The sequence below is a fragment of the Genypterus blacodes genome, unplaced genomic scaffold (assembly GCF_046128005.1).
Source record: "Genypterus blacodes isolate CSIRO-AG114 ecotype Tasmania unplaced genomic scaffold, CSIRO-AGI_Gbla_v1 ptg000214l_1, whole genome shotgun sequence".
Taxonomy (NCBI): Eukaryota; Metazoa; Chordata; class Actinopteri; order Ophidiiformes; family Ophidiidae; genus Genypterus; species Genypterus blacodes.
The window spans coordinates 1,382,201-1,406,502 of NW_027467013.1; the positions used below are offsets into that span (position 1 = coordinate 1,382,201).

The window sequence follows — 24,302 nt, forward strand, 5'->3', positions numbered from 1 at the left end:
CCTAATTGAGAGCCTATTGATACAAAATATTTTCAAGAAGATTTTACTTTTATTACATTTTAGATATTTGTTACTACAAAATAAGTTGTGTTGTTTGTTTTGACTAGATAATTGTAACTGATAGTTTAGACGACAATATTGTTGTTAGATGACATCATTACTGTAAGTTTGGTTGGCTTCACTGTTGTAACTTTTGTTTGTTGGATGACATCACTTTGTTAATGCCATGAGACCATTATCATTTATTTAAGTGAGCGCTGGAGCAACTCAATATTTGGTCGTTTATACAGATCTCTTAAAATGTAGTATAACTGGAGACAAAGCATACGGCTGAATATAAATGCGATGCCTGTCATTTTAGTGATCTTAGTTTGCATTACACTGCAGTCATCGTCCCAGCTCCATGATGGTGCATGCAGACTAATTGCTGTATATGCCTTGATACATTTAGATGACGTTTTCTATTTAAATGTATTAACGGGATTACAATTAAGAATAACGCAGCAAAAATATTCGGTTATAAGAATTTAAAAATTCTATTTTCTGAATGACAATAGCTGCTGCTGTGTGTGATCATGCTAATAAAGTTAGTGTGAAATGACCTTCTGTCATCATCATCCGGGGCTCTATATACGTCACTCCGCGCATGCGTGCTCGTTCACTGTGGTACGACCTCTGCAGTCGGTAAGTTTTTAATGGCAGCTTGTGTGAGACTCTCTTCCTCTTAAATCCTCTGTCATCCTCCCTCTCCGCTTCATCTTGCGGTGCATATGTGAGGGCAGCATGCAGTGTGAACATGGATGATGTTTTGGATGTCTTAATTGTGTCCCCGAAGCGTTTGTTCTGCAGTGTGACCTTACTTTTGTCTGCTCTTTTCCGCAGAGAGACCCGGGCTTCATTCACATTTGACCGAACCGGTTATACAATCTACCTTTCAACATGTACGCCTGTGCAAAGTTCGTCTCCACGCCGGCTCTGGTGAGTTCTCTTCGCTTCGCTTGTTTCGGCTCTTCGGTGTCTCCTGTGGCCGGTAAAGCCGTGCGGGCCTCGGCTTGAACTTGACACTTATCTGCCCAGCAAGGGTACCTGCAGACTAGGCCGGCGGGCTAGCTGCTAATGCTAAGTCATTGAATGACATTTGGCGTTGAATGCATGGAGGCTGTGTTTGTGCGGCGGAGGAGCTCAACGCATGAAGATGTTTTGGAGAAACCTCGACGGCAGTGTCACTGGAGCTCTTAGCTGGCTGCTTTTCAATCATGGCCGCCAACTAAGGTCATTATTATTCACTGTTAGCTGTGTTTAGAGCACAGTTCACCAGTCAGTCCTGCATGTAGGCCTGAGCAGCAGATACTTCACACAGCAGTGCGGCCATCAGCGGCTCGGTGATTCAATTAAATGCATTTTGAGCAGTTTGGTGCTTCACCCAAGGTCATTGTTTTCTGTTTCCTGTAGCTCCAGCTAGCTAATGAGATTGGCTTGAAAAAGAGGAATGCTATGCTCATGTAGCATTCTGTCACAGCTTTACCAGCTGCTTGGTTCTGCCCCTTCAAAGTCCTTGTGTTTGTACAGACGGTGCTTATTGATCACCAATGTCACAGGGTGTACTGTGACCTGTCACAGACATTTAACTGTCACACTCAAGGTGCCTCCCACCTGTTCAGCCTCTGACTGATCACACCCCCCAGCCCCGCTGGAGCCTCAGTGTTATCACCTGTTGTCTCCTCATATTACTGTGTGGCGACTATTTTGGTTAGAATGCATGGAGTCTCTGCAAGAATGGCTTTGTTTTTGAAAATGATCCAAAGTTCAGTGTAACTTTCGTTCAATGTGATTTTGGCGTATTTGATTTTAAATCCTGAAATGCAACCTTCTCTGTCAACCACCCCTGATGCTAATATGGTTTTGTCTTGTGTCCCATTGTCTGCTGCAGGTCCGTGCTGGTTCCCGGGCTCTATACAGACCCCTGTCTGCCTCTGTGCTGTCCAGGCCTGAGGCTCAAACACAGGTGAGACATTCTAAGTGCATTTGGTATTCGAGTGGTTTGAATTATTAATGCATTCCAGGCCTCTGTGAAAGCATCTTCAATGGTTGATCATTTAAGTTTACTAAATGGCTTTCATGATCATGGATAAAGCTTTTTTTATTCTTCAGTAAACCATTGAGTTATCAGTCTCGGTAATCACTTGTTTTAGTTGTGTTATCGTCCTGGAATGCTGTGAATAGATATATCATTTAAAATTACTTCTGAAAGGTAGACAGTTTGTCAAAATAACATTTAACAGCTATGCCAGTGATTTTTGTTCAATGTTTTTTTTTTTATATTTAGCAGTAACGTTGGTAAAAAAACATTTTGATTTAAAATTCTAATATTGGCGCTGCTATTGTCACTTTCAAATAGTGCCCAAGCGTATGTTGTATGGCTGAATGTGTCTTTGTACCTTGTGTGAATGTATCAAAGTAACATTCCCTTTTTCCGTGTATCCCTGCAGAACACTGTAGCTCTGATGCCACAGAGCCCCCTCACCCAGGCTGTACTGAGAGGCTTCCAGACCAGCGCCGTGAGCAGGGACATCGACACCGCTGCCAAGTTCATCGGTGCCGGCGCTGCCACAGTCGGAGTCGCTGGATCTGGTGCTGGAATCGGGACCGTGTTCGGCAGTCTCATCATCGGCTATGCTAGGTTCGTTGCTCTCTTGCCATAACACCTAGAATCCACTCTTAAGCTCAACTTGTTCCCACTAGTGATGGGAGTTCAGTTTTGTTTATTTCTGGTGTTGATTGTTATTTGAGAGATGTCCTGATCATTTGTCCTTGTTTGTAGGAACCCATCTCTGAAGCAGCAGCTGTTTTCTTATGCCATCCTTGGATTTGCCCTGTCTGAAGCCATGGGACTGTTCTGTTTGATGGTGGCGTTCCTTATCCTGTTTGCTATGTAAAACTCTGCTGTCATACAACACTTTAATTACAGATGTGACTACATATTTTATTGTGGCTACCAAAATTGTTCCGTGTCTGTGTCAGGGCAATGTACATTTTCAAGTCTGTCAGACGCCGTCAGATAAGCAAAGCATGTATTGTAAAAATGTAAGAAATTACGTGATTAAAATACATGTATTTGACTATTTAACAATGGCAGTAACTTTCATGTCTAAAATCACGCCAACGCAACGTGACAAACTGCCTTCATGCATGTCATCTTCTCCATGAAGCAGATGTGTCAACCACAGCTGGAGCCTTTGTTCTCAGTGCTTCATTTGCAAGCTTTTTGGGGTCCACCTTCATGCATTCTTGGGTCACCTGCAGGTAAAATGGCAGTACTGTAAGTAGGCAGCAGGTATGGGCTTGCTTTTGTAAATGGCATTGAATAAATCTAGACAATTTAATGGTGCTAAATATTGGTTTTGTATCACTTTTTTCCACACAGGTCTGTATCAGTTATTCAGCTGATAGGACCTCTAATCAGGGTTAACGAGTCGAGCTATGCTGCAAGTTTGAAGTCACTCTAAAGGTCTTTACTATCCTGCCCTGATTGTCAGGTGGAAAACTAGTCTAGGTGAAATGGGTGAATACATTACATGTATTGGTGATTTCTAATATTTCATAATTATTGGGCTAGATCAAAATAAATGTAAGGTAATCTTCCATTTAAACATACTTGTAGGTTGAGATCCCAGTTTGGAGTAAATTGTACTTAACTGAAATGATTACAAACGTAATGATTTCTTCCCCTAAATGTTACTTACAAAGAAAATTGAGCTATGGTGCTTTATTAGTATTTTTGAATGAATAAGCAACTTAATTTGTAACCAGTTAACTGAGAATAAGTTAGATAAGACTAATGAAAAAACCATAAACGCACGTATTCGCCACCGCAAGAGTTTTTATATCGGGAGTATTAACATAATCCTGACCAGTTTGGAACGTCTCGTGTGACGTATACGGAAGCCGACGGACCCAGAGCTCGCGAGACTATTGGCACGGACGCGAGGTTTGTACATCAAGGGTTGAGCCTGTGGGTAAGTGTCCACACAAACTGATGGCGAACGGGCTGAAATGTGTGGTTAAAGACGGCATTTGTTGGGCTGTGGGTGACACGGGGCTCCGTTACGGCGAGGCGACATTGACATAAACGTTGACACATCCTCTGTTTACTGTGACGTTTGGCTCTAAATATGGCGACGGTGATGTGTTAACGCAGGGATCAGACTATTGCATGGACGCGGCAGGGACAGATCATCGCTCTCCTGTTTGTCTCGCGCATGTCTCTTATTGAGCAGCAGTGATATGCACAACATAGAAAACGTGAGAAAACGATGCAAATGTCCGTAGTGGCACGTTTTAGCACCGAGAGAGAACAAAAGAAACGAGGTTGAGAATTTCGCATCGTTCAGACTGAGGCTGGATTGTAAACAAGCAGGTGAGAGCAGCCGCCCATCACCGCTTTGTCCACATTTCTAACTAAACACCAGCAGCTCCTCCACCTTTCCAGGGTTTATCCCACACCACACCAGTAAACAAACACCCCCACGTTTTTTAATGGTATTGGCTTCATTTCTGTTTTTGTAAATGACAATTGGGTTTCAGAAATCTTAAACATACACTGTCAGTGGGTGGCACAGATCAGATACTAAACTCCCACCGTTTCCTGTGTTGTTGGATCGTTGTTACACATCTCTCTCTTTAATTTAAAGACATCCAGCTGTTGTACTGCTCTAATCATTAAAGAAGGTCCAACCCACAGAGCAATATCTGTCCAATCAGATCTCCTGCTGTTTTTGTAATTTTTAGTATGCTGCACAGTCTGCATGCCTTTGAAATTAAAGAGAGACATTGATTATTAATGAGTATTTTAAATTAAAGTGCATTTCAGCTTTTAGCAGTAGCTGTTCAGGAGCATCTGTTAAATTTGTATTGAATTCATCACTTACATCACTTTGCGTATTGAAAAATGTGTGTGTGTTGTGTCTTTTTCACTTGCATATATTGAGGACTGTTAATAAACTCTGTTGTATTTTATTTCAGGGAGACACAGCGGGAATTTCCTAATATGAGTGATGATAAACCTTTCCAATGTACGGCTCCTGGGTGTGGTCAGGTACGTCTCTGTTTAATTACATATTATGGATATGTTTCATTATTTCAAGTTACTCCTGTGTAAGGACTTTTGTTTTTTGTCTTTATCCCTGATGTAGCGATTTACAAATGAGGACCACTTGGCTGTACACAAACACAAACATGAGATGACCCTCAAGTTTGGCCCAGCGAGGACTGACAGTGTCATCATCGCTGGTAAGAGCTGTCCAAGTTGAGGGGGTTTGTTGTGGTTGATGCTTACCAGCCTGTGTGTGTGTGTGAGTGTGTGTGTGAGTGCGCTTATGGTTTTCCTCCCCCCGCAGACCAAACCCCCACACCCACACGTTTCCTGAAGAACTGCGATGAGGTCGGACTCTTCAACGAACTTGCAAGTCCTTTCGACCATGACTTCAAAAAAGCCTCCGAGGATGACATTAAAAAGGTTGATCTCAACTCCAGTCACTCCGCCGTACAGCCAACGCCTCTAATTCTGTCTTGTTGTATTAAGATGATTTGTCGTTACTGTTCTGTAGTTACCGTTGGATCTGTCGCCTCTTGTCACACCTATTATACGCAACAAAATGGAGGAGCAGGCAGCTATAGCGGCGCATCGAGATAGCCCGCTGCCTCACCCCGAGTCTACCACCAGTGACGACAAGGTAACAGCTCCATACCGCTTCAGCCCGTCACCAAGAGTATAAACCAAGGTTCTGCTTTTGCGATGGATAATTCACTGTTGGTGTAAATATTAATCTAACAACAGATTTTTGAGCAGCACATGGTGGAAACACTAAATACACAGAAGATGGATTGTGTTAATCAAATACTGCATGATCCCCTTTTCTACACATGCTGAGTCATTTCACACCTGGTGTCAGGAGGAAGCCATGTGAAAGATGGGTGTTGTTTTGTTGCAGCTAAGGTCTTGTATGATGTTTTTTTAGGACTTAACTTTGCAGCCAGCCTCACTGCCAACAGCCACTATAGTCCATCCTGCGTCCCTCCAAGTTCCCAATGTACTCCTAGCAACCTCAGAGGCTAGTGTTGTAATACAGCAAGCACTCCCATCGCCAACATCTAGCTCTGTTATTACCCAAGTCCCATCCGCTAATAGACCTATAGTGTAAGTAACTCAAGATGTCACCTTTTTAAACGATCATAGATTGTTATTGGCTCATCGCTTTTTTCTTTTTTTTTTCTTCCTTTTTTCTCCTCACTATTATTTTCCTGCAGTTGTGTCTTGGTTAGTTCATGTTTTATGAGGCATGTGCTCGTATTGTTTCTGATTGGTTTGCACCCAGCAGTTTTATGTTTGTATTTTTTTTATTTGTTTATGGTTATAGACCATGTCTTCAATGATGACATCAGCTTTCTACACACACACCAAGATCACGCTCAGTTCCAAAGCAGTTCCTATATGTAGATCTTTCTAATTCAATAGGCATTTTGTTAAAGGGGCTTTATATTATTTATTTTCAGCCTCTACAGCTCCCAGGAGTCTGAGACAAAGCTGTTGCTATAAAAACATCATGGGCGTTGTAGTTATCCAATAGCAATTGTTAAAATCAGTAATGAAAGAATAATGTTTGGAACAGGCTGGTGGAGCACAAACTTGCTTGTCTGTCAAAGGTCAACCAAGGAGCAGCTCTGGAAAATGTAGTAATAGCTTTGTTAGCTGATGTGTGTCGCTCCATGGACTCTGTCATAAACCTGTATTGAGCAGAGTCCCCACGGCCCCCATGTCTCTGCAATCAAAGCGTAATTAAATGTTTCCATAACCATCGGAACGCGTCTCAAAACAGATAAGATAAAAATTAAATCACTGCTCTAGTTAAATTCTGAATCTATGAAATCTATGGGCCCATAGATTTCCACTAAAAAGACAAATATAACCAACATGTGTAAGAAGACTCTGAGCAGCAGAGAGTCCATCGCTGTGCAAAGCTGATGTCATTTCTGTAATCTGAAGTGACACAATAGTGCTTGAACCGTCGTCCACTATCAGTTGTTGCTTGGATTTGCCATCATGTCGGTGTGTTATTTATTAGTCACCGTTGTTGTTGTTTACTTTTTTTTGTCTTAATCACATATTGAGGTGATTTGTCTTGTTGGTCTGATTGTGACTCACCTCTCTCCCTCAGCCCCGTGTCTGCCACCTTCCCTGTGCTCTTACAGCTGCCTAATGGCCAGACCATGCCTGTGGCTATACCTGCATCTATCACAAGCTCAACTGTACACATCCCAGCCACAATCCCTGTAAGTACCGCTCATGTTGTGACCTCAGTGTTAAAGTTTGAAAGCAGACTTTCAATATGCGGGTTAAAAATTGAAGGCAGTGCGAGTTTTGTGTCTGTTTGACTAAGACTAAGAATTAGGCCATAAAGTCAATAAAAAACTAGAACCTTCTAATATACAGTGCACATCAGTGACAGGTAAGGTGCTATACATAGCTGGCAAGGCTGCATACTGAGGTCAGGTCATGTAAGTAGAAACAGAACAGTTGGCATAATTCTATGGACCAAATACGCACAGTAAAGAGTATGAATGTGATTGTGGAAATATGTGTGTATAAGACATTTAAAACACTTTTATTGGTGTTTATGTCCCAAATAGAAGATATTTTACATGTATTACATATTACATATTATATTACATTCTGTATTTCCACGTTATTGAGATTTTCGACACTCAACTATGCAATTAGGCTGCATAAATTAACTGTATGATGGACTGTCTTATCAATGTTTTTAAAATATTTTCCATCCTTGTGAGGGAACATCCTCATCATGGTCTCTAAAGTGACATTCAGCCTGGGCTCACACTGTAACGATCTATTAACGCCTCACAGCCTCTTTGTTCTACTTGGACAGACTGACTGTTTACGACTTTGGCATAACTCATTTGGCATTTGAGGCTGTGTGTGAACTAATGGACGTTGGAGTACAGCTGTGAGTGTGTGCGTGAGTGTGGGGGTGTGTGTGTGTGTGTCACTGTGGCAAAGACGCAGAAATTGGCTGAGGCGCGGCGCAGCAGGCTCCGGTCCAGGGTACCTCGCTGCTGTTTGCCCTTGTTCAATTAGAATCAAAACAATCTTGATTTCTGGCAGCGCAGACTGACGACAGTACTAATGTGTTTTACAATCCAATTACAACTGCAACCCCATTACAGTGTCTCATATCGGAAATATGTTGTAAATGAAGGTCTCGTTGATATCCCCCCTCCCCTCCCTCCCTCCCCTAAGCCCCCATGTGGAAGCTGTCTTGTTGTTCACCACAGTCCTGATTGTCTGTGTGGAACACTGAGCAGCAGATGATTATCTCCTGATAGCAGCACAGCAGGGAAAAAACCTCTATCTTCCCAGTCTGTGGGGATTGGGAAAGCCGTTGACAAGTAAAGGAGGGCAAAAGGAGATGGAGAGCATAAACCACCAGTGGGCCTCCCTTTCACTCGATCATCTCACCCCCCCCCTCTCTCCTCTCCTGTTTTCCATCTAGCCCCCCCCTGTTCCTCCCCCCCTCCCTCCTCCCTCTGTCTCATTGTTAGCGGCTGTGATAGGAGGCCCGGCTCTGGCCTTCCAACTCGCGTCTCTCCATCCTCCTCTTCAGCTCCCTCCGTCCATATGCTCTCGAGCAGGCAGGCAGAGGTTCATTAGCGTGCGCGCCGCATCTCCATGTGGCGCTGCCTCGGCAAAGTAACAGGCCATCCAACCTAATGAGGCTGAGATATGAGGAAACGCCGAGAGCCTGCCGCGTGTTTGGGCGCATGTGCAATTTTTTTGCAGCGGGGAAAGGGGGTGGGGGGGGGGTGGTACAGACTCTGCCTGCCTCTCTCCAGAAGAAGACTAATTTTCTCTGTGCTCTGTGTCTGTGCTGTCAGCTTGTCAGACCTGTCACCGTAGTGCCTAACGTCCCCGGGATCCCAGGACCGCCTTCGCCGCAGCCCGTCCAAACAGAAGCCAAGCTGGTACTTATTTATTCTCGCACATACAGCATTGTTTCTACATTTTGGTATGAAGATGATAACAACCAAGCCATCACATCACATGAACAGAATAGAGAACTGTGTTTTCCACATGCTGGAAATAAACACATAACAAATAATAACATTGACAGTTGCTGATTTGTGCCAGATGAGGGCGCTACTGAAAGGTTAGCAATCCAAAAACAGTGTTGTTGGGTATTTTAAATAAATGTCTTACTCTCCCTGTCCATTAGTAAGCCTCACATGAGGAATTGCCCGTCCAGTCGTTACCTTTGGTTCACTTTTTACTGATTTAGATGACTCCAGGTACTTAATGGTCGTAGTAAGTCTGAACATATCTCAGAGAATTGTCATAAACATGTCCTCTCAGTATGAGCAGCGATAGTGAAAGGGCAAAGGATATGAAGTGTTGCGAAAGAGATCGGTGGCAACGTGATGAAGTACGGATCACAGAAGCTGTAAGCGTTCACAGCGTGCGGCGCCTGTGTAAATTAACAGATACACAGTAGAGAGGAGGCGTGTGGGAGGGAAGGATTGATCCTGAGTGGCGAGGGGAGAAAGGGAGGGAGGGGGCGGGGGGGTGTTGTCGTCAGGGATCACGGGGTGGGGAGATGACAAACACGGAGACAGCGTCGTGCTCAGCATGCCATCACCTGGGCCAAACTGGAGGGGGCGGGGGGTTCCACCGAAAGCCAGCTGGGGGCATCCTGGCACACACTCAGCCAGGCACATTAAGTCAGCCTCACCCTGCATGGAACCTTTTGTTCAGCAGAATCCTGCCTGACCTGCACCCCCCCCTCCTCCTGCACACACACACACACACACCCGCGCACACACACACACACCCGACGCCTCCCACCGCACTGAGCTCATCAGCACACACCTAATGAGCCCGCGTCAAGAAAACAGACCCTGCACAACCTGACCGCTCCCCACCCCCACCCGGCTCTCGGGGGGCACGGAGACGGCACTTTACAAGGACTGATGATGCTGCAAAGACCACAATAATGATAATTAACTTGCTGAATTTAGAAGATTATGCTGTTAATTAGTTGCAAAATAAAGATAAGTAATATAGTAGCAGATGGTTGAATAACACCCATGAGATGGAGGGTTATTACACTGATGAGGTTTCCATGGCAGAGATGAAATATGAATCTGACTGGCTTTTCCCTCTTTCTATGGGCCATTCCAAGAGAATAATATCTTCTTTCTGCCAGAAGAGCTTCTGGAAGGGTATTACACGATAAACTAATTTGGTAGATAGATTGGTCTGGCAAAGGTAGTTGTTAGAATAATGTGCTCCTCTGGTCGCCCATGTAAATGTATTCCCTCTCACTTTGTTACTGCTTGGAAAGGCTCATTCACTTTCACCTTGTTTGCTCAGTGTGTTTGATGCGGGAGGAGGTGAATCATACACACCAATCTGTGGCGTTATGTTTGTGTGAATGGTCTCTAGTGCTGTTCATGTACCAGTTAGTACACAGCTTTTTTATTTACACAGCAGTTTATTTTTCCTCCGTTTCTGCCTTTCTTTGCTTTGTTAGCACGGCAGTTTTAGTGCTGACTAAGATCCAGGAATTGAAAAAGAAATTGATTTAATAATCTCCGGTTTATTAATTTTCTTCCACAGTAATACACCAATATCCAATCAAACAAATCAATATGTGCAATTGGATTTGTGACTGTCTGTACAAAACGATAACAAAAACCTAAATGAACTTGAGACTTCATTGGTTTTCAGCAATTTAGCAGTTCACTGTGATCGTGTCTTATGTGGAATTAGTCGACTGTTAATTAATTACAGTTTTTCACAACCATTTCACAGGGTTTAAAAATAGAAATAAAAATTGTGAAATGACTGGATTTGAGTTTTTGTTCATTTCCTCAGACACTTATGAGCTCCGCTGCCTTCCTCGCTTGTCATGGTGTCTTTAAAGCGTGCAGCAGCAGCAGATCCTTATTAGTGGCACTTCATTCAAATTACCACAACTGCACCTGTGCTCGTGTTTACCTCAGGCATGTAAAATCCCACAAAATCTTAGAATAATTTTGTCCTGAATATTCTCCTTTATGCTTATTTGTGCTTCTTTTGGCGTTTTGTTGAAAATGTTCACAAAGAAGTCAGTAGACGTTTTTTTGCTAAATGCATGTTTCATTTCAGTTGATTTGGGACGATCCACTTTGCTTTTTATAAACCTTTGCTGAACTCTCTCCCCAGACGCTGAAAGCAACGCTAAGCCAACAGCTTCCTCAGGTAACCAATGGGGACGCTGGCGAAGTGCAGAGCAGCGCCGTAACCCACACGGCTGCTCCCATCTCTCCTGCCCCGCCCGTGACCCCGATCCAAATCCCAATCCCGCTCCCAATCCCGCTTCCGCTTCCGCTTCCGATCCCGATCCCGATCCGGACCTTGACTCCGGCCCCGGCTCCTCAACTGCCCACAAATGAGGAACCTGGTCCACAGTCTCTCCAGCAGCCGGCCACGTCAACCACAGAGACGCCTGTGAGTACAAACACCGCATAAAATTCCACTCACTAAGTGGTATTTTCATTGTTGTAGTATTTCACGGGGGTTATTTATAAGCACACTTCATGCTCCTTGTACATGTTATCTATTTTTAAATGGTCAGCCAGGGTTAATTAAGGTCATAACCTGGTGAACACACTGGTCTGTAATGCCTCTTCATGCAGGCTTCCCCAGCTCCCCCCTCACAGAGCGCCCCGAGCACAGGGGGCCGACGACGCAGGACCACGAGCGAAGACCCCGATGAGAAGCGCCGCAAATTCCTGGAGCGCAACAGGGCGGCGGCCTCCCGCTGCCGGCAGAAGAGGAAAGTGTGGGTCCAGTCCCTGGAGAGGAAGGCGGACGACCTCAACTCCGTGAACGGACAACTACAGGTTCTCCTCCTCTTCTTCCCTCCAGCTTAGAGTGTAACCACAGCCACTTACTGTACGTCTTTGTTCCTCTGCTCGTCGGCGCGACCGCGTATGTTTGTGCGCGCGTGCGTGCGTGCGTGCTCATTGTCTGTTCCATCACGCGTACACACACTTTTCCCTTCTCTGGTGATGAAGTCATTAAAGCCGATTAAGAAGAGCTGCCGTGTGACAGCGGCGGGTGTGTGAGCCCTTTACATCGATACGTCCCTGTCAATAAAGACGTATCCTCCAGATGTCAGCCGCACACAAGCGTGTCTTTGCTTCTGTCTCAGCAGTTTACTGAATGGCCTCAAAAATCTCTCAGGGAAAGGTGTCTTTTTGAACCTTCATTTCGCTGGAAGTAATTAGGATCTGATGCTGACAAGTTCGAAACAGTTCATGTATCCGCTGTCTCTGTTGATAAGTGTGAGCCGGGGGTGCGGCACATCGGTGTTCCAGACAATTAAATGAGATGTGGTGTTTATTTGCTCGCTGTCTTGTTTGTCTACGAAGGCAGAGTAAGACGTGGATGTGCGAGGGGGGAGGGAGGGAGGGAGGGAGGAGGGAGGGAGGGAGTGGGGGGAAGACGGCGGAGGAGGAGAAGAAGAATAGGTTCACGTCATTAATATCCGGTTCAAAACAAGTTATCACCGCTTGTCACGGGTGCAGAAGCAAAGGTTTGAACGGAGAGAGGTAGGAGATGAAAGGGGGTTATAAACAGAGAGAGGAATCAGTGTTAACTAGAAGGAAGGGGACAACATGTGGCAGATAATAAAAGTTGTCTTTATACGGAGGCATTAATCAGCGGCGCAGGTTTAGTAAGAACCCCCATGCTGACACGGCCCAGCTGATCAGTGAAACTGCCTCTAATGATGCACAATTACTTTAACATCATCCTTAACTGGCTTTTTAATGAGGTGTCAGACCAGGCAGCTCGCACGGCTCCCAGCCTCACCCAAGGCCCATTTGCTCCATTTCAGTTAATTCATAAAGTTATAAACAACTTTAACTCCCAACAGTCCAGTTTACTCGTGAATTTATGGTTTAACACCCTCGTGCACACTGAGCGTTGATGGGAGAGGATTATCCAGATTTCTTAGTGCCACAAAGACCAGACAGGTACACACACACACACACACAAGTATGAAGAGGTTTGCTGCGTTTTGTAAAGGTTTTTGTCGTTTTTGTCTCTTCTTCTTCTTCTTCCCTCTTGAGTTTCCGAGTGAAACCTCGTGTGTGTCTGTGTGTGTAAATGGCAGCGATCATGTGGAAGTGCAGCAAACAAGGCACCGGTTACATGCGATACACACGGTCCTTCCAGATGTGTTTAAATCTGTCTCACAACAGCTCGGCCCTGCCAACGGCAGCAAGACTAAACAGATGGAAGTGAATAAATTGGCTGCTTTTAGACTAATAGATTAAGCCACCCATAGTCCTTTTAAAGGAGAAGCGAAGGAGCTTAAATCTGCCATCGTGCGTCCTGCGAGCCCCTGCCCGCTCTAAATCCAGTTAAAGTCACCTTCAGCGTAATGCGGCTGCTTTTTTTTACGACATGCAGAGATCCCCCGGATCCCCCCGGGAGCCGTAACAACACTCCTGTGTAAATCTAGGCAGCGTCTACAAAGTTGCGCTGACAATTGCGACGGCTCACCTCTGACAAATGTGCTGGTCGGCAGCCAGAGAAGCTCCGTAATTATTGCTAAGGAACAAGGCGAATGAAAGCCAGAGTCGAGCTTTACGCCGCTCCGGTTTGATGTGTGTGTTGCTCCCCTTAATGTTTGTCACGGGAGGAGAAGTTTAGTGAGTGGAGCGGATTGAACCCTTTGACCCCGTCAGTACAGTAGAGACGGAACTGTGGTGTTTCTGTGTTTGAAGGGATCAACTCTGAGCAGTTTCTGATGAAAGTTAGTTTGTTGTTGTTGTGTTGTTGTGTCGTGTTATTGAGTGCTGTCTCCTCGTCTCGTCTCCCCTCACAGAGTGAAGTCACCCTGCTGAGAAACGAAGTGGCCCAGCTGAAGCAGCTCCTCCTGGCTCATAAAGATTGCCCCGTAACCGCCATGCAGAAGAAATCCGGCTATCACAGTGAGTAATGCTCCATTATTCTCAGCCCGAGGCCGCCGCCGAAAATGAGCCGGGGCTAACCGTGGCGACGAGGACGCGTCTTACTTACGCCACAAACTGAAAGATCTCCTTGACGTATTCGGTCGCTCGCGCGCAAAAAAAAGAGAACAAAGCAACTTTTCTCCCCCTGAAGTTTGGATGTTTATAAATGAGGCTGTTGGAGCCGAAGCCTCCGTGTTGTTTGAGGAGAGGCCACAGGTGGCGTCCACACACACACGTAATTGTTCTCCCTCTGACTCTGACACCCACATAAGCATTTGTTAGATGAAGGTAAATGCTCCCGAGAAGCCCGATCACACACTGCGGCGCGGTTTTGTCAGGCAGCGGATTAAGAAGCACGACCTGTCTGCGGAGGAACAGCCGCACGTGCGAGCCGCCGCCGCCTTTAATGCCTTCAGCTACGTTCAATGATGATCTTTACAAATGTTTATAGTCTGTGAGAAGTATCTGCCGTCTGCGCCCTCTTTTATTCAAATTTACTCTTGTCAGGCTGCACGGCGTGGCCTCCCCTCCTCCTCCCCTCCTCCTCCCCTCCTCCCCTCACCTCCTCTCATTTCCCCGGCTTTCTGTCACCGTGCTCCCGCGCTCATAACTCACCTTCTTCCATCGGAGACGAGCCCGCACTCGGCGAGGACACACGCGTCGCCGAGTCGCGTCTCAGAGAAAGGCCTCCGTCGCATTGCACTGACGATGATCGCCTCTGAAACGAGTCTGTTAGCTCGACGAGACTGCGGAGCGTTCGCGTCAGCGGGAACCGAGCTCAGCGGTTTGTCGTTGTCACGTGCGTAACGGGAGCGATGGTTCCCGGGACGAGGACACGCTGTGGCCTGGATGGAGTAGGTGGTGCTGAGGTTTGTCCGTCCTCCCTCTCTAGATCTTTGTGAAGGATGAGAGTTGGAGCTCCTTTCACCCTGCTGGAGAGGAACATAACTTCATCCAGACGTCCTCTCGCCTCTCAGTTTGACTGTTTTGGCAGTTGGGGAACATTTGAGATTGACAGCCAGCGCCCTGATGATGCGAGCGTAGAGGAAGGCGTCTCGTTCTCTCGTTCTCTCGCCCCGCCCGCCCCGTGCCCCTCGCCCCCCCGTACCGGCTCACATCATCACGTCACCGCCCGTTTCCCCTCCCGTACGTCTCCGGGCCCCTCCAGACATGTAATACCCTTCATCGTCCTGCCCAGGCGCAGTGATGGCAGGTGGGAGGAAATTACCCAGACTGCCCCACAAACAAGCCAGGACATGCTTTCACTTGGCACCCTGTGCGTCCATCTGCCGCCCGGTGGAAGCCACTTCAGAAAATCCAAGAGAGCAGAAAGCATTTTTTGGCGGCAGAGAGAAGCAAGAGTTTATGTGAGCGTGTGTGTGTGTGTGTGTGTGCGCCTGTGAGCGTGCCTGTGAGCGCGCGTGTGTGTGTGTGTGTGTGCTATCGTCCAGGCCGCCCCTTAATGTCATTAGGAGCGATAATGCACACTTGAACATGGAACAAAACCACCGCGCTGATTTACTCGGAGGCTGACCTTCTGTGCGGCCGGGCAGAGCGAGGCGGTTTGTTTTACGGGCGCCTTGGCATTCGCCTGCGTTAAATCACACGGCCAGAGTCCAGCGCTCTCTCTCACACACACACACACACACACGGCGGCGGAACCTCTCACGTCCACGCCCGTAACAGCGTTTAATTGCGTCTCTTGCTATGGAATCTGTACTCTCTCTCTCTTTACGCACTCAAACACCAAAGCGTGGTCATTAATTACAAAGTGCCATTTCGAGTGACTTCATATCATTAGCAATATTAATTATCATAGTGCTCCTTATTCCTTTATGAAGCAGAGCATGAGAGTAGAGGCTTTTTTTCCCCTCCTTCCTCCATCAGGATCCAATTAATTCAGTGCGACTGCCTAACAGCTGGTGGCATTTCGACTCCAAGTCTTCCCTACTCTCTAGTGTGAGCATCATTAAAATCAGGTGCTGTAATCATCTGTCGCTGCAGTAGTTGGCAAGGTAACAAAAAACAAATGAGGATGCAGTTAGGGATGGGAAACACTGCCACATGCCCCAGAATGTAATGCAGCCTTATGATGTGGGTTTAAATTGACATTGGAGCTTTAATTAAAGGAAAAAAGGGTGCAGGAGCGGCATTATGGGGATTAATGAAACGCTCGGCACGCGCCGCACGCAAAGAGCTGTTTAACATCCGATTAGGTCCACGCCGCAACACTTTCCACTGCCTTTATGGAACGGATCAGGTAATTAAAGCGGCCCCGGCGTGCCGCGGGAGTCCATGCGACGCAATCAAAACATTCCCGCCCGACGTGCCGCTCAGTGTGTGTGCGTGTGTGTGTGTTGTGTCGTCAGTCTCCGACAAGGAGGAGAGCTGCGAGGAGATGTCGGTGCCCAGCAGCCCGCAGAGCGAGGCCATCCAGCACAGCTCCGTCAGCACCTCCAACGGGGTCAGCTCCTCCTCCTCCTCCTCTTCCTCCGCCGCCGTCGCCATCGCCGCGCCCTCCAGCGCCGCCGCCACGCCCAGCCACAGCACAGAGGAGGGCCAGGCCCAGTCGCAGCCCTCGGGGAGTTGATCTCCCCCCCTCCCTCCTGTCAGCGCCTCTGAAGCTCTCTGATGAAGAGGAGGAGGAGGAGGAGGAGTGGATTCTCTCTCACAGTTTGGACTTTTCTGTTGTTGCTGTTTTCTTTCTTTGGTTGTTTACATTGTTTTGTCCTCTATAGGCAAAAGAGAAACAGGCACTTTAGGTGTTAATAGTGACGATGTAAACACGTGACACTTCTCCCTCTGTGTTTAACTTATTCATTTATTTATTTATTGATCTTACTTTATGTTTGACGATCACTAAGGTTGTCTGGTAAATCTTTTGCTTACCAAAATGCGTTGTTGCCTGCTTAGTTCCACTTTTACCGTTTGCTTTTCCATTTTGCACATTTTGAGAGATGACAGGTTTTAACTTTGTAGAGTTTCGATCTGACACACACACACACACACACACACACACGTACATGAGAGAGACGAGCTGTAGTTGCCTCGTGCAGTTTATTGAATGTTTGCGCTCAACTTCGCCATGTTAAAAAACCTAAAACCTAAAAAAGACTCTTCATCTTAAGGCGGTAGCGGGCTTAGACACACGTGTTAGCTCATTCAACATTCCATCTGCATCCTGATTGTTCCTGAAGCAGTGATTGTAGGATCGCAGTACATTTCCCAGGACTCCATCACAGAGACGTCCACTCAACTTCAGTGCCATTAATGTTTTGTATAAAAGACTCTAGCTTGAGTTGATCCCTCTTCTCACCGACCTAACAGCTGGATAGCAGGGGTTTCTTGCTCTGTATCTTCTCTTTGATTTCTTAGTGTCTTTGCAGAACACCGGAGGATGACGTCGTTCTGTCGGCTGGTTCCAATTGTAGGTGAGAGTTTTGTAGGAAAGCCTGTAAATACCCTGAGTACTGAGACATGGTGTGTGGTCTTTGTAGGTGTTATGCACATTAGGTGTTTTTTCTACAGTAGTCTGGACTCCATCATCGACCCCACCGCTCATAAGAGATAATCACAGCACACACACACACACACTCCATTGGCCTTTTCTTAGACTTTACTGGCTTACTACTGTGTAGTTTTCTGACGAGCTCACGCCCCGTTTTCATTCTTTTTAGTGTCATGTGCGATCTGCATGAGATAAGGATTCTCCGGGAGAGTCCTAGCTGTTTTCTTGGCTAATGTCCCGGTCAGGTAAATCTCATTAAACCAGTTGTTTCTCATGAACGCCTCTCTTTCTTATTTATTTGCCCTTAGCCTAACGGGGGTGTGGTACTGTGTCAGAAGTGTACTTGTGACTCGTGAAAGTTGTGTATAAAATTTGATGAATTGGATAAGATGTTGTAATAAACCTTTTAATATCTCTTTCATCGCTTCAGAGTCATTTTCAGTTTTCTAACGATCGCACAGGAACGGAGCAAAAGCCTGACAGAGCTGCTGCCACTCTGCTGCCTGTTAAAGCAGCAGCCTGTAACTCTGTGGAGTTGTGTGGAATCAGGGACTAAACACCTTCCTCACCCCCGTCCAACCCCACTGACACTCACTCTGAGACGCCCCCTTGTGGTGATTTTGTTGGTGTATCTTGGGCTCGAAGGCTCTTCCCCCAAATCAGATCCCAGCAGGTGAAATATTGTAGGGGTACTCAAGCTGCAATTTAATGAGGAATCTAGCAAATTTACTTAGAATTTAAATAAAAGAGTAAGGCTGTAGATATAAGAAATGAAATGTTTTTATTCGTACATCTTGTTTACAACATCACCAGGCTGAACATCCTAACGGGCTCATAGATCTACATTATGAGATTTTAAAGTTGGTGAGTAAATACTAAATCAGTTCTGAATTTACAAACTCATGTAAATGTTCTTTTCTTTGAGAAGTTTGCAGAAGTTGTCTGGAATGACTGGAATGTGTCACTTCAGCGGTTTGGATGCTGTCATTGTAAAGAAAATGGTTGTTGGACATCAAGGGGCACATGAAGTACCATTGGTCGTCCACATACCACAGCTTGAGAACCACTATTAAATCTCAGAAATGCCATTATTTCACTATTACTATTATTTTACTTTTTACTTATATTTTTAAACCATATGTGTGGAACCTGAAATGAACCAATGTATACAGTCAAACTTTCCTTATTAGTCTCATCAAAGATTAGTCTCATCAAAGTCTCTTTTCCACAGTGATCGGATCATGACAGCAGCTTTACGATACACTGCAGGTAAAACACAGAATACAACACACACACACACACACACTATAGGACAGCATCCAGATTTAACTTGGATATTTCATAAAACTGCAGACTGTGTGTTTGTATCAACCATATTGCGGCTAACTACATAAACATTTCTTGTGGTGTGTGCTGCCACCGTGTGGAGTGTTAGCAGTATGCCTGGTATGAAACAGTCAGCAGACATGGAACTATTAAATCAAAACCATTTATTAGTGGATTATGGGGACGAAATTCATTCAGTAAAATGCACTTGAACACAACATTGAGCATAGATAAGACTCCTTTGTAACAAATCAAAACTTTCATAAAGAGTAGATGGATGACATAAGATAAGATTATATTTCACCCCCACTTCCGCTCTGTGCATGGAGTCGGCTGTCAGTGTGTGAGCTGCCAGAGTAACAGGATGATTATGATATGAAATGTGGGATGCAGAGTGCAGTTATGTGTGTTACTCAGTCTTCACTCCTGACTGCAGTTATTACTTGTTGTCTTATTTATGAATCTGCTCTCACACTGATCTGTCAGCTCATCACCGCTCACTGCACCCAGGCTTCTTCCTCTCAGGTGTTCATCCTGTGATGCTATTTGGTTCCCAACTCCCAGGAGAGCATTTTATTGGGGAGGGGGGGATATTATTCTCCAGTTGCAGTGGCGTGCATACTCACTCAACCTGAGGGAAGTGAGTGTGACAGCTGGGAGCTGCGGGGAGACGGTGATGACCTGTTTAGAGGATTGCAACAGACTGAGAGATTTAAAGTGTCAATTTCAGTTTTTTTGTGTTTAATAGCTCAATGAATTTTTGGTCTGCGGTAAATTCTTATTTTAATCATAGAAGTCAAATGGAGATGGTAAAAGTAATCTGAAAAATTAAAGGAATGTGAAGTCAAGTAATTTCAACCTGCAGAAGAAACTCTAATAAACACCAAATAGAATAGAAAGGAAAGCCTCAAGTACAATAGAATAGTAAAGAATGTTACAAAGGGTGACATCACTATAGCAATGTGATCAATTTGGATTGTTGAGTACAGCAGTAATGACATAAAGAGGACTTAAAGTGTTCACAGTGAAGTAGTCGATGCGTCCTGTGACAGAATGATAGCAAATGAGTGAAATGACTGAATCCATATGTCTCTGCAGTCCAACTACATCTGTTCAACAGTTGTACCTTTATTTTGAAATACTCACTGCATCAATGACTGTAAGAATGTCTCCTGCTTTAGACTTCTCAGAGTGACATCATACTGAGGGGGACAGTACAATACAGAGATAGTGTTTAGAAAGCTTAAAGGGTCCTAACTGTGTGTGTGTGTGTGTGTGTGTGTGTGTGTGTGTGTGTGTGTGTGTGTGTGTGTGAGAGTGTGAGTGAGTGAGTGAGTGAGTGAGTGAGTGAGTGAGTGAGTGAGTGAGTGAGAGAGAGAGAGAGAGAGAGAGAGAGAGAGAGAGAGAGAGAGAGAGAGAGAGAGAGAGAGAGAGAGAGAGAGAGAGAGAGAGAGAGAGAGAGAGTGAGTGAGTGAGTGAGTGAGTGAGTGAGTGAGTGAGTGAGTGAGTGAGTGAGTGAGTGAGTGAGTGAGTGAGTGAGTGAGTGAGAGTGAGTGAGTGAGTGAGTGAGCGTGTGCGTGTGCGTGTGCGTGTGCGTGTGAATGAAATGGACAATGGGATTATTATGATGTAGTAAAAGATTGAACAGAATTTAAGTATTTAGTGAACTTGTCCAAAGGTTAAGCAAGTAAGGAAACGTCATGATATTTTTCTTAATCATCGTCATCGTTTTAGGATTCCCTGCTCCTTACTCAGGCTGCTATAAAGTCAAGTTCCATCTAAAATAACGGTGATATCATTTTTTGGGAGGAGCCCAGGTACCAAGTCTGACTGTCCACCAGGTGGCGACACACACAAACATAAGCGTCACACGGCAGCCACCACATTATAGCTTTATGTTGGAATGATTATGAAGATTTATTGGTTCTAAGGCAGAGAAATGCGCTTCAGTCTGAATATTAATTCAACAAATAAACTCTTTTTTATTAACTTTACATTTGCAAATTCAGTTTGAGGTTGATTTAAAATGACTGAACCAAGAGGAAGCATCTTTAGGGGGAGTCAGTAAGCCGGAGATCTAAATATTCCTCTCAGATATGCTTTAATTCATTATTTCCATCTCTATAAACAGCAGCGTTTCCCCTCAGTGCTGCCTGGCGCTGCTTCACACAGCCTAACTGGGCCAGACTTCATTAGCTGCTGATCACACAGAGCAGAAGCAGAATTCTAAATGTTTATATGTAGGTCACAGTATTTACCAACAACAACTCTTTATGCCAAGATGCTGTGAATCTTTAACGCTGCAGCTGAATCGTTGCCACGTCGACGCACTGAAATCACCATAAATCAAACGGAGGAAAGAACAAGACGAGCTTCACACTGTTCCTTCTCTTCCATAAGCAGACTATGAATTTTGATTGTTTGTCTAATTAATTTCCTACAGGCAAACGGCTCCCTGTGATTCATTATTCATTGCATACGGATTTTAATGTAAATTTAATGAGGTTTCTATTAATGAAGGCCTGGGCTGCAGAGGTATCACAATCTGCTTACTGCAGGTTGTCGGAAAAAAAGACAAAAACCTTTAATATTCTGCTTTCTGGTTTGTAGAACGTATGAGCACGGATTCCAACAAGGAAACCCCAGTAGCAGGCTGCGTCTGTAACAGAATTACAAACAGCATGTGGTTCTGCAGCGCCACGTAGAGCCTAATTGGAGAAGAATGGCAACAGAAACACAGACGGCCCTCGCATTAGTAGGCAGTCTCTCTTTCTTTGCCCTCTCCATAAATGAGTGCGATAATAATGTGGCGCTGATCTGCTGACAGCCAAGCTGCTCCTGCTGTTCCCATAATTCGACAGGTATTACGCTTTGGCCCTTAGCAGTCTGCCTCAGCAGATTGGCACTTAATTAGGCAAGGATTAAGGCCAAACAGCCTCGTTTACGTGAGACGTATCATAAATACAAACGGGCGACCCTCTAGCTGGAGGGGCACCGGGGCTAAATCTTTTAAAACGTCTACGTTGCTTAAAAAAGCGTCTGCAGGGGTTTTTGACTTAATGTCTGTGTGTAACGCAGACGGATCCCCCTCCCCCCCCCGGAGAAAGGTGCTGTTTACCAGCACGGGCGTTAACCCCTCAAATCCAGAGAGACACAAGATGAAACGGCTTGATTTACATTTAATTCAGATTATGTAAATACACTGGTCGTGTCCCAAACCAAACGTGGAGCACAAAGCAAGCTGCCTGATGAAGACGGCCTCCATTGTTATTCAGATCACAGAGGAATCAAATATGGCTTTCATACAGAGTCCAGGCTTTAATGCAAGTCTGTATGAGATATACCATGTTTTCCTCTCTACACACACTGATAAGCACTCATTAGTTTCAGCTGGCAGCCACCACACACACACACACACACACACACATACACACTATCACTCTGTGGCTGTTTGCGTTAGCTGTTGATTGGAGGGCGACTGTGCATCTGGCTCCGTCACCGCAGGGACGTGCATCTATTTAATGGCATTAGCCCGAGTGGATCAGCCCGGCCATCAGCGAGTGCACGGGCGGAGGCGAATCCCCGGCATGCATGTGCACATCTACGTGTGTGTGTGTGGACTGAGTGCACCTCTGCCAGTCTCTCCCCTGGGTCCTCGCCATCCCTCTGCATGAGTCTGGAGGCAAGGCAGAGTCTCGTCCATTAGTCTGGGCTGTATTAGTATGCATGAGGCTCTATTCAGAGCAGGACTCACACACACACACAACTGAGCCTCTGATTGTTATTCTCTTCTCCTCTCATTATTATGGGAATCCTCTTACTTGGTTATCAATATTTAATCTTGTTCCCCTCTCTGTGCTGACCTGACTGGACTGGAGCCGCAGGGGAACCTGAAGCAAAGCAAGCAGTCGCTGTATCAGTGTGTGAGTTTACACCTCGGCTCAGAAGGCTTCTTAGGTCACATGGGAGTCAGGTGGGGGGGGGGGGGTTAGAGTCACATGGGGGGCTTTCTCAGTATTAGAGCGGTTTGCAGATTCATTCATGTGACTCCAAACATCTCCAATGACCCTGAACCAAGGTGGGAATGATTCAGCTGCCCGACGCTCCGGCTGAGGGTTTCCTGCTTTGTCTGACTCCCTGTTTACGCCTGCTGAGGGTTGTTGTTGTTGATGTTTGGCTGATGTTTAATCTGCTTGACTGCTTTCTCTATTTTCTCATTCTCTCTGTCTTGGTGCCCTCTTGATGTTGTCCACCACCGTTTACCACCAGCTTGTCCAGCAGAGGATTGGATTCTTGTTTGCTTCCCAGCTCTCCTGCGACCCAGGCGGTCTTCTCCAGTATCTTCCTGAACAATAGATCATGTATTTAAAGGGCCAAACACCACATTTAGAGACTGTAGACTGAACCTTCAGACCGTCTGGCTCCTGTTTCCCTTCCATATTTTCCCATTTTGTGGGCACTGCAATGGTGCATAAGCTTGTTTTTATTTATTTATACCTGTCAGTCTTCAGACCAGCTGCTGTCTGCTGCCCAGCCAGTTGGAGATTTGTTTGCAAACCTTCTCCTGCAGTTAGTTTCCTCTTTGATTCTGCAGGAACATCGATTCAGAAATGATCGCAGCGCTTGAATCCTCCTCTGATCTCAGCACGCTCACTAATTATTTTCTAAAGATTGGAACATTTCGCAGCACAGGTGTGTGTGTCTCCTGGGCGGCGCGGCGATTGACCTTTTCCCCCTCTCGACATGCTTACACTGCTTACAGGAACCAGCCTCCCTCACTAAATGCTGATCAGAGCGGAGCCTTATTGATTTAAAGCCACTTCAGAGATGTGAGGATGGATTTTGTCTCGAGTGGCGTCAACAAGAATTAATATTAACTGCAGTAATTAGCATATTTTAAGGCTTTTGTGATGCATGCTTAAGAAATAATCCTCAACTCCGATTCTGCATATAAAATGAAGCTTTGGTCCGATGTGCTTTTGACATTGACTTTGCATTACAGTGTCACCTCCACACACACACACACACACACACTGATCCCTCACCCCACCCCCCACTGTTGCTCTGACCGGTGTTGCTGATTGCCCCTGTATCATTGTAGGCACAGTTGTGTTGATTTATCGGCGGTGCAGCAGCCCTGATCCCCCTCATTAGCTCCTTCATTACCCCGTCCATCACCGCACTCAGGCTCACATTGCACCCCAGACTTCACTGAGGCCGGCTCGCTCCACGTTTTGGTGAAGAGTGGTTTCATCGTGATAGATCCCTTATTTTCTCACATTTGATCTGCAGCTTTTATCCACTTAGTCGTCCATAATACGGCCCATAAACACGGCTCTAACACCGTACCTGTTTTATTCCCCCATACACCATTATAAGATATTTATGACCA

The 24,302-nt window shown here is 45.7% G+C and overlaps 2 protein-coding genes across 3 annotated transcripts; both read left to right on the plus strand.

The window, feature by feature from the left end:
* Nucleotides 1-626: 626 nt before the first annotated feature.
* atp5mc3a (ATP synthase membrane subunit c locus 3a) lies at nt 627-3,393 on the plus strand. Of its 2 annotated transcripts, none has more exons than XM_076170052.1 (5): nt 627-684; nt 883-978; nt 1,931-2,005; nt 2,490-2,680; nt 2,822-3,393. In XM_076170052.1, the coding sequence occupies exons 2-5, from the start codon at nt 940-942 to the stop codon at nt 2,934-2,936; spliced, it is 420 nt and encodes a 139-aa protein (XP_076026167.1). In that variant the 5' UTR covers nt 627-684; nt 883-939; the 3' UTR covers nt 2,937-3,393. The 2 variants fall into 2 exon arrangements, with proteins under 2 accessions (XP_076026167.1, XP_076026168.1); XM_076170053.1 differs by having other exon boundaries at nt 672-772.
* A 560-nt stretch (nt 3,394-3,953) lies between these two features.
* Nucleotides 3,954-17,885, plus strand: atf2 (activating transcription factor 2). Its single transcript, XM_076170046.1, has 12 exons — nt 3,954-4,016; nt 5,023-5,095; nt 5,193-5,289; nt 5,397-5,515; nt 5,607-5,732; nt 6,018-6,196; nt 7,215-7,329; nt 8,950-9,036; nt 11,276-11,560; nt 11,749-11,955; nt 13,950-14,055; nt 16,446-17,885. Exons 2-12 carry the CDS (start codon nt 5,048-5,050, stop codon nt 16,664-16,666), a joined length of 1,590 nt encoding a protein of 529 aa, XP_076026161.1. The 5' UTR covers nt 3,954-4,016; nt 5,023-5,047; the 3' UTR covers nt 16,667-17,885.
* Nucleotides 17,886-24,302: the final 6,417 nt, after the last annotated feature.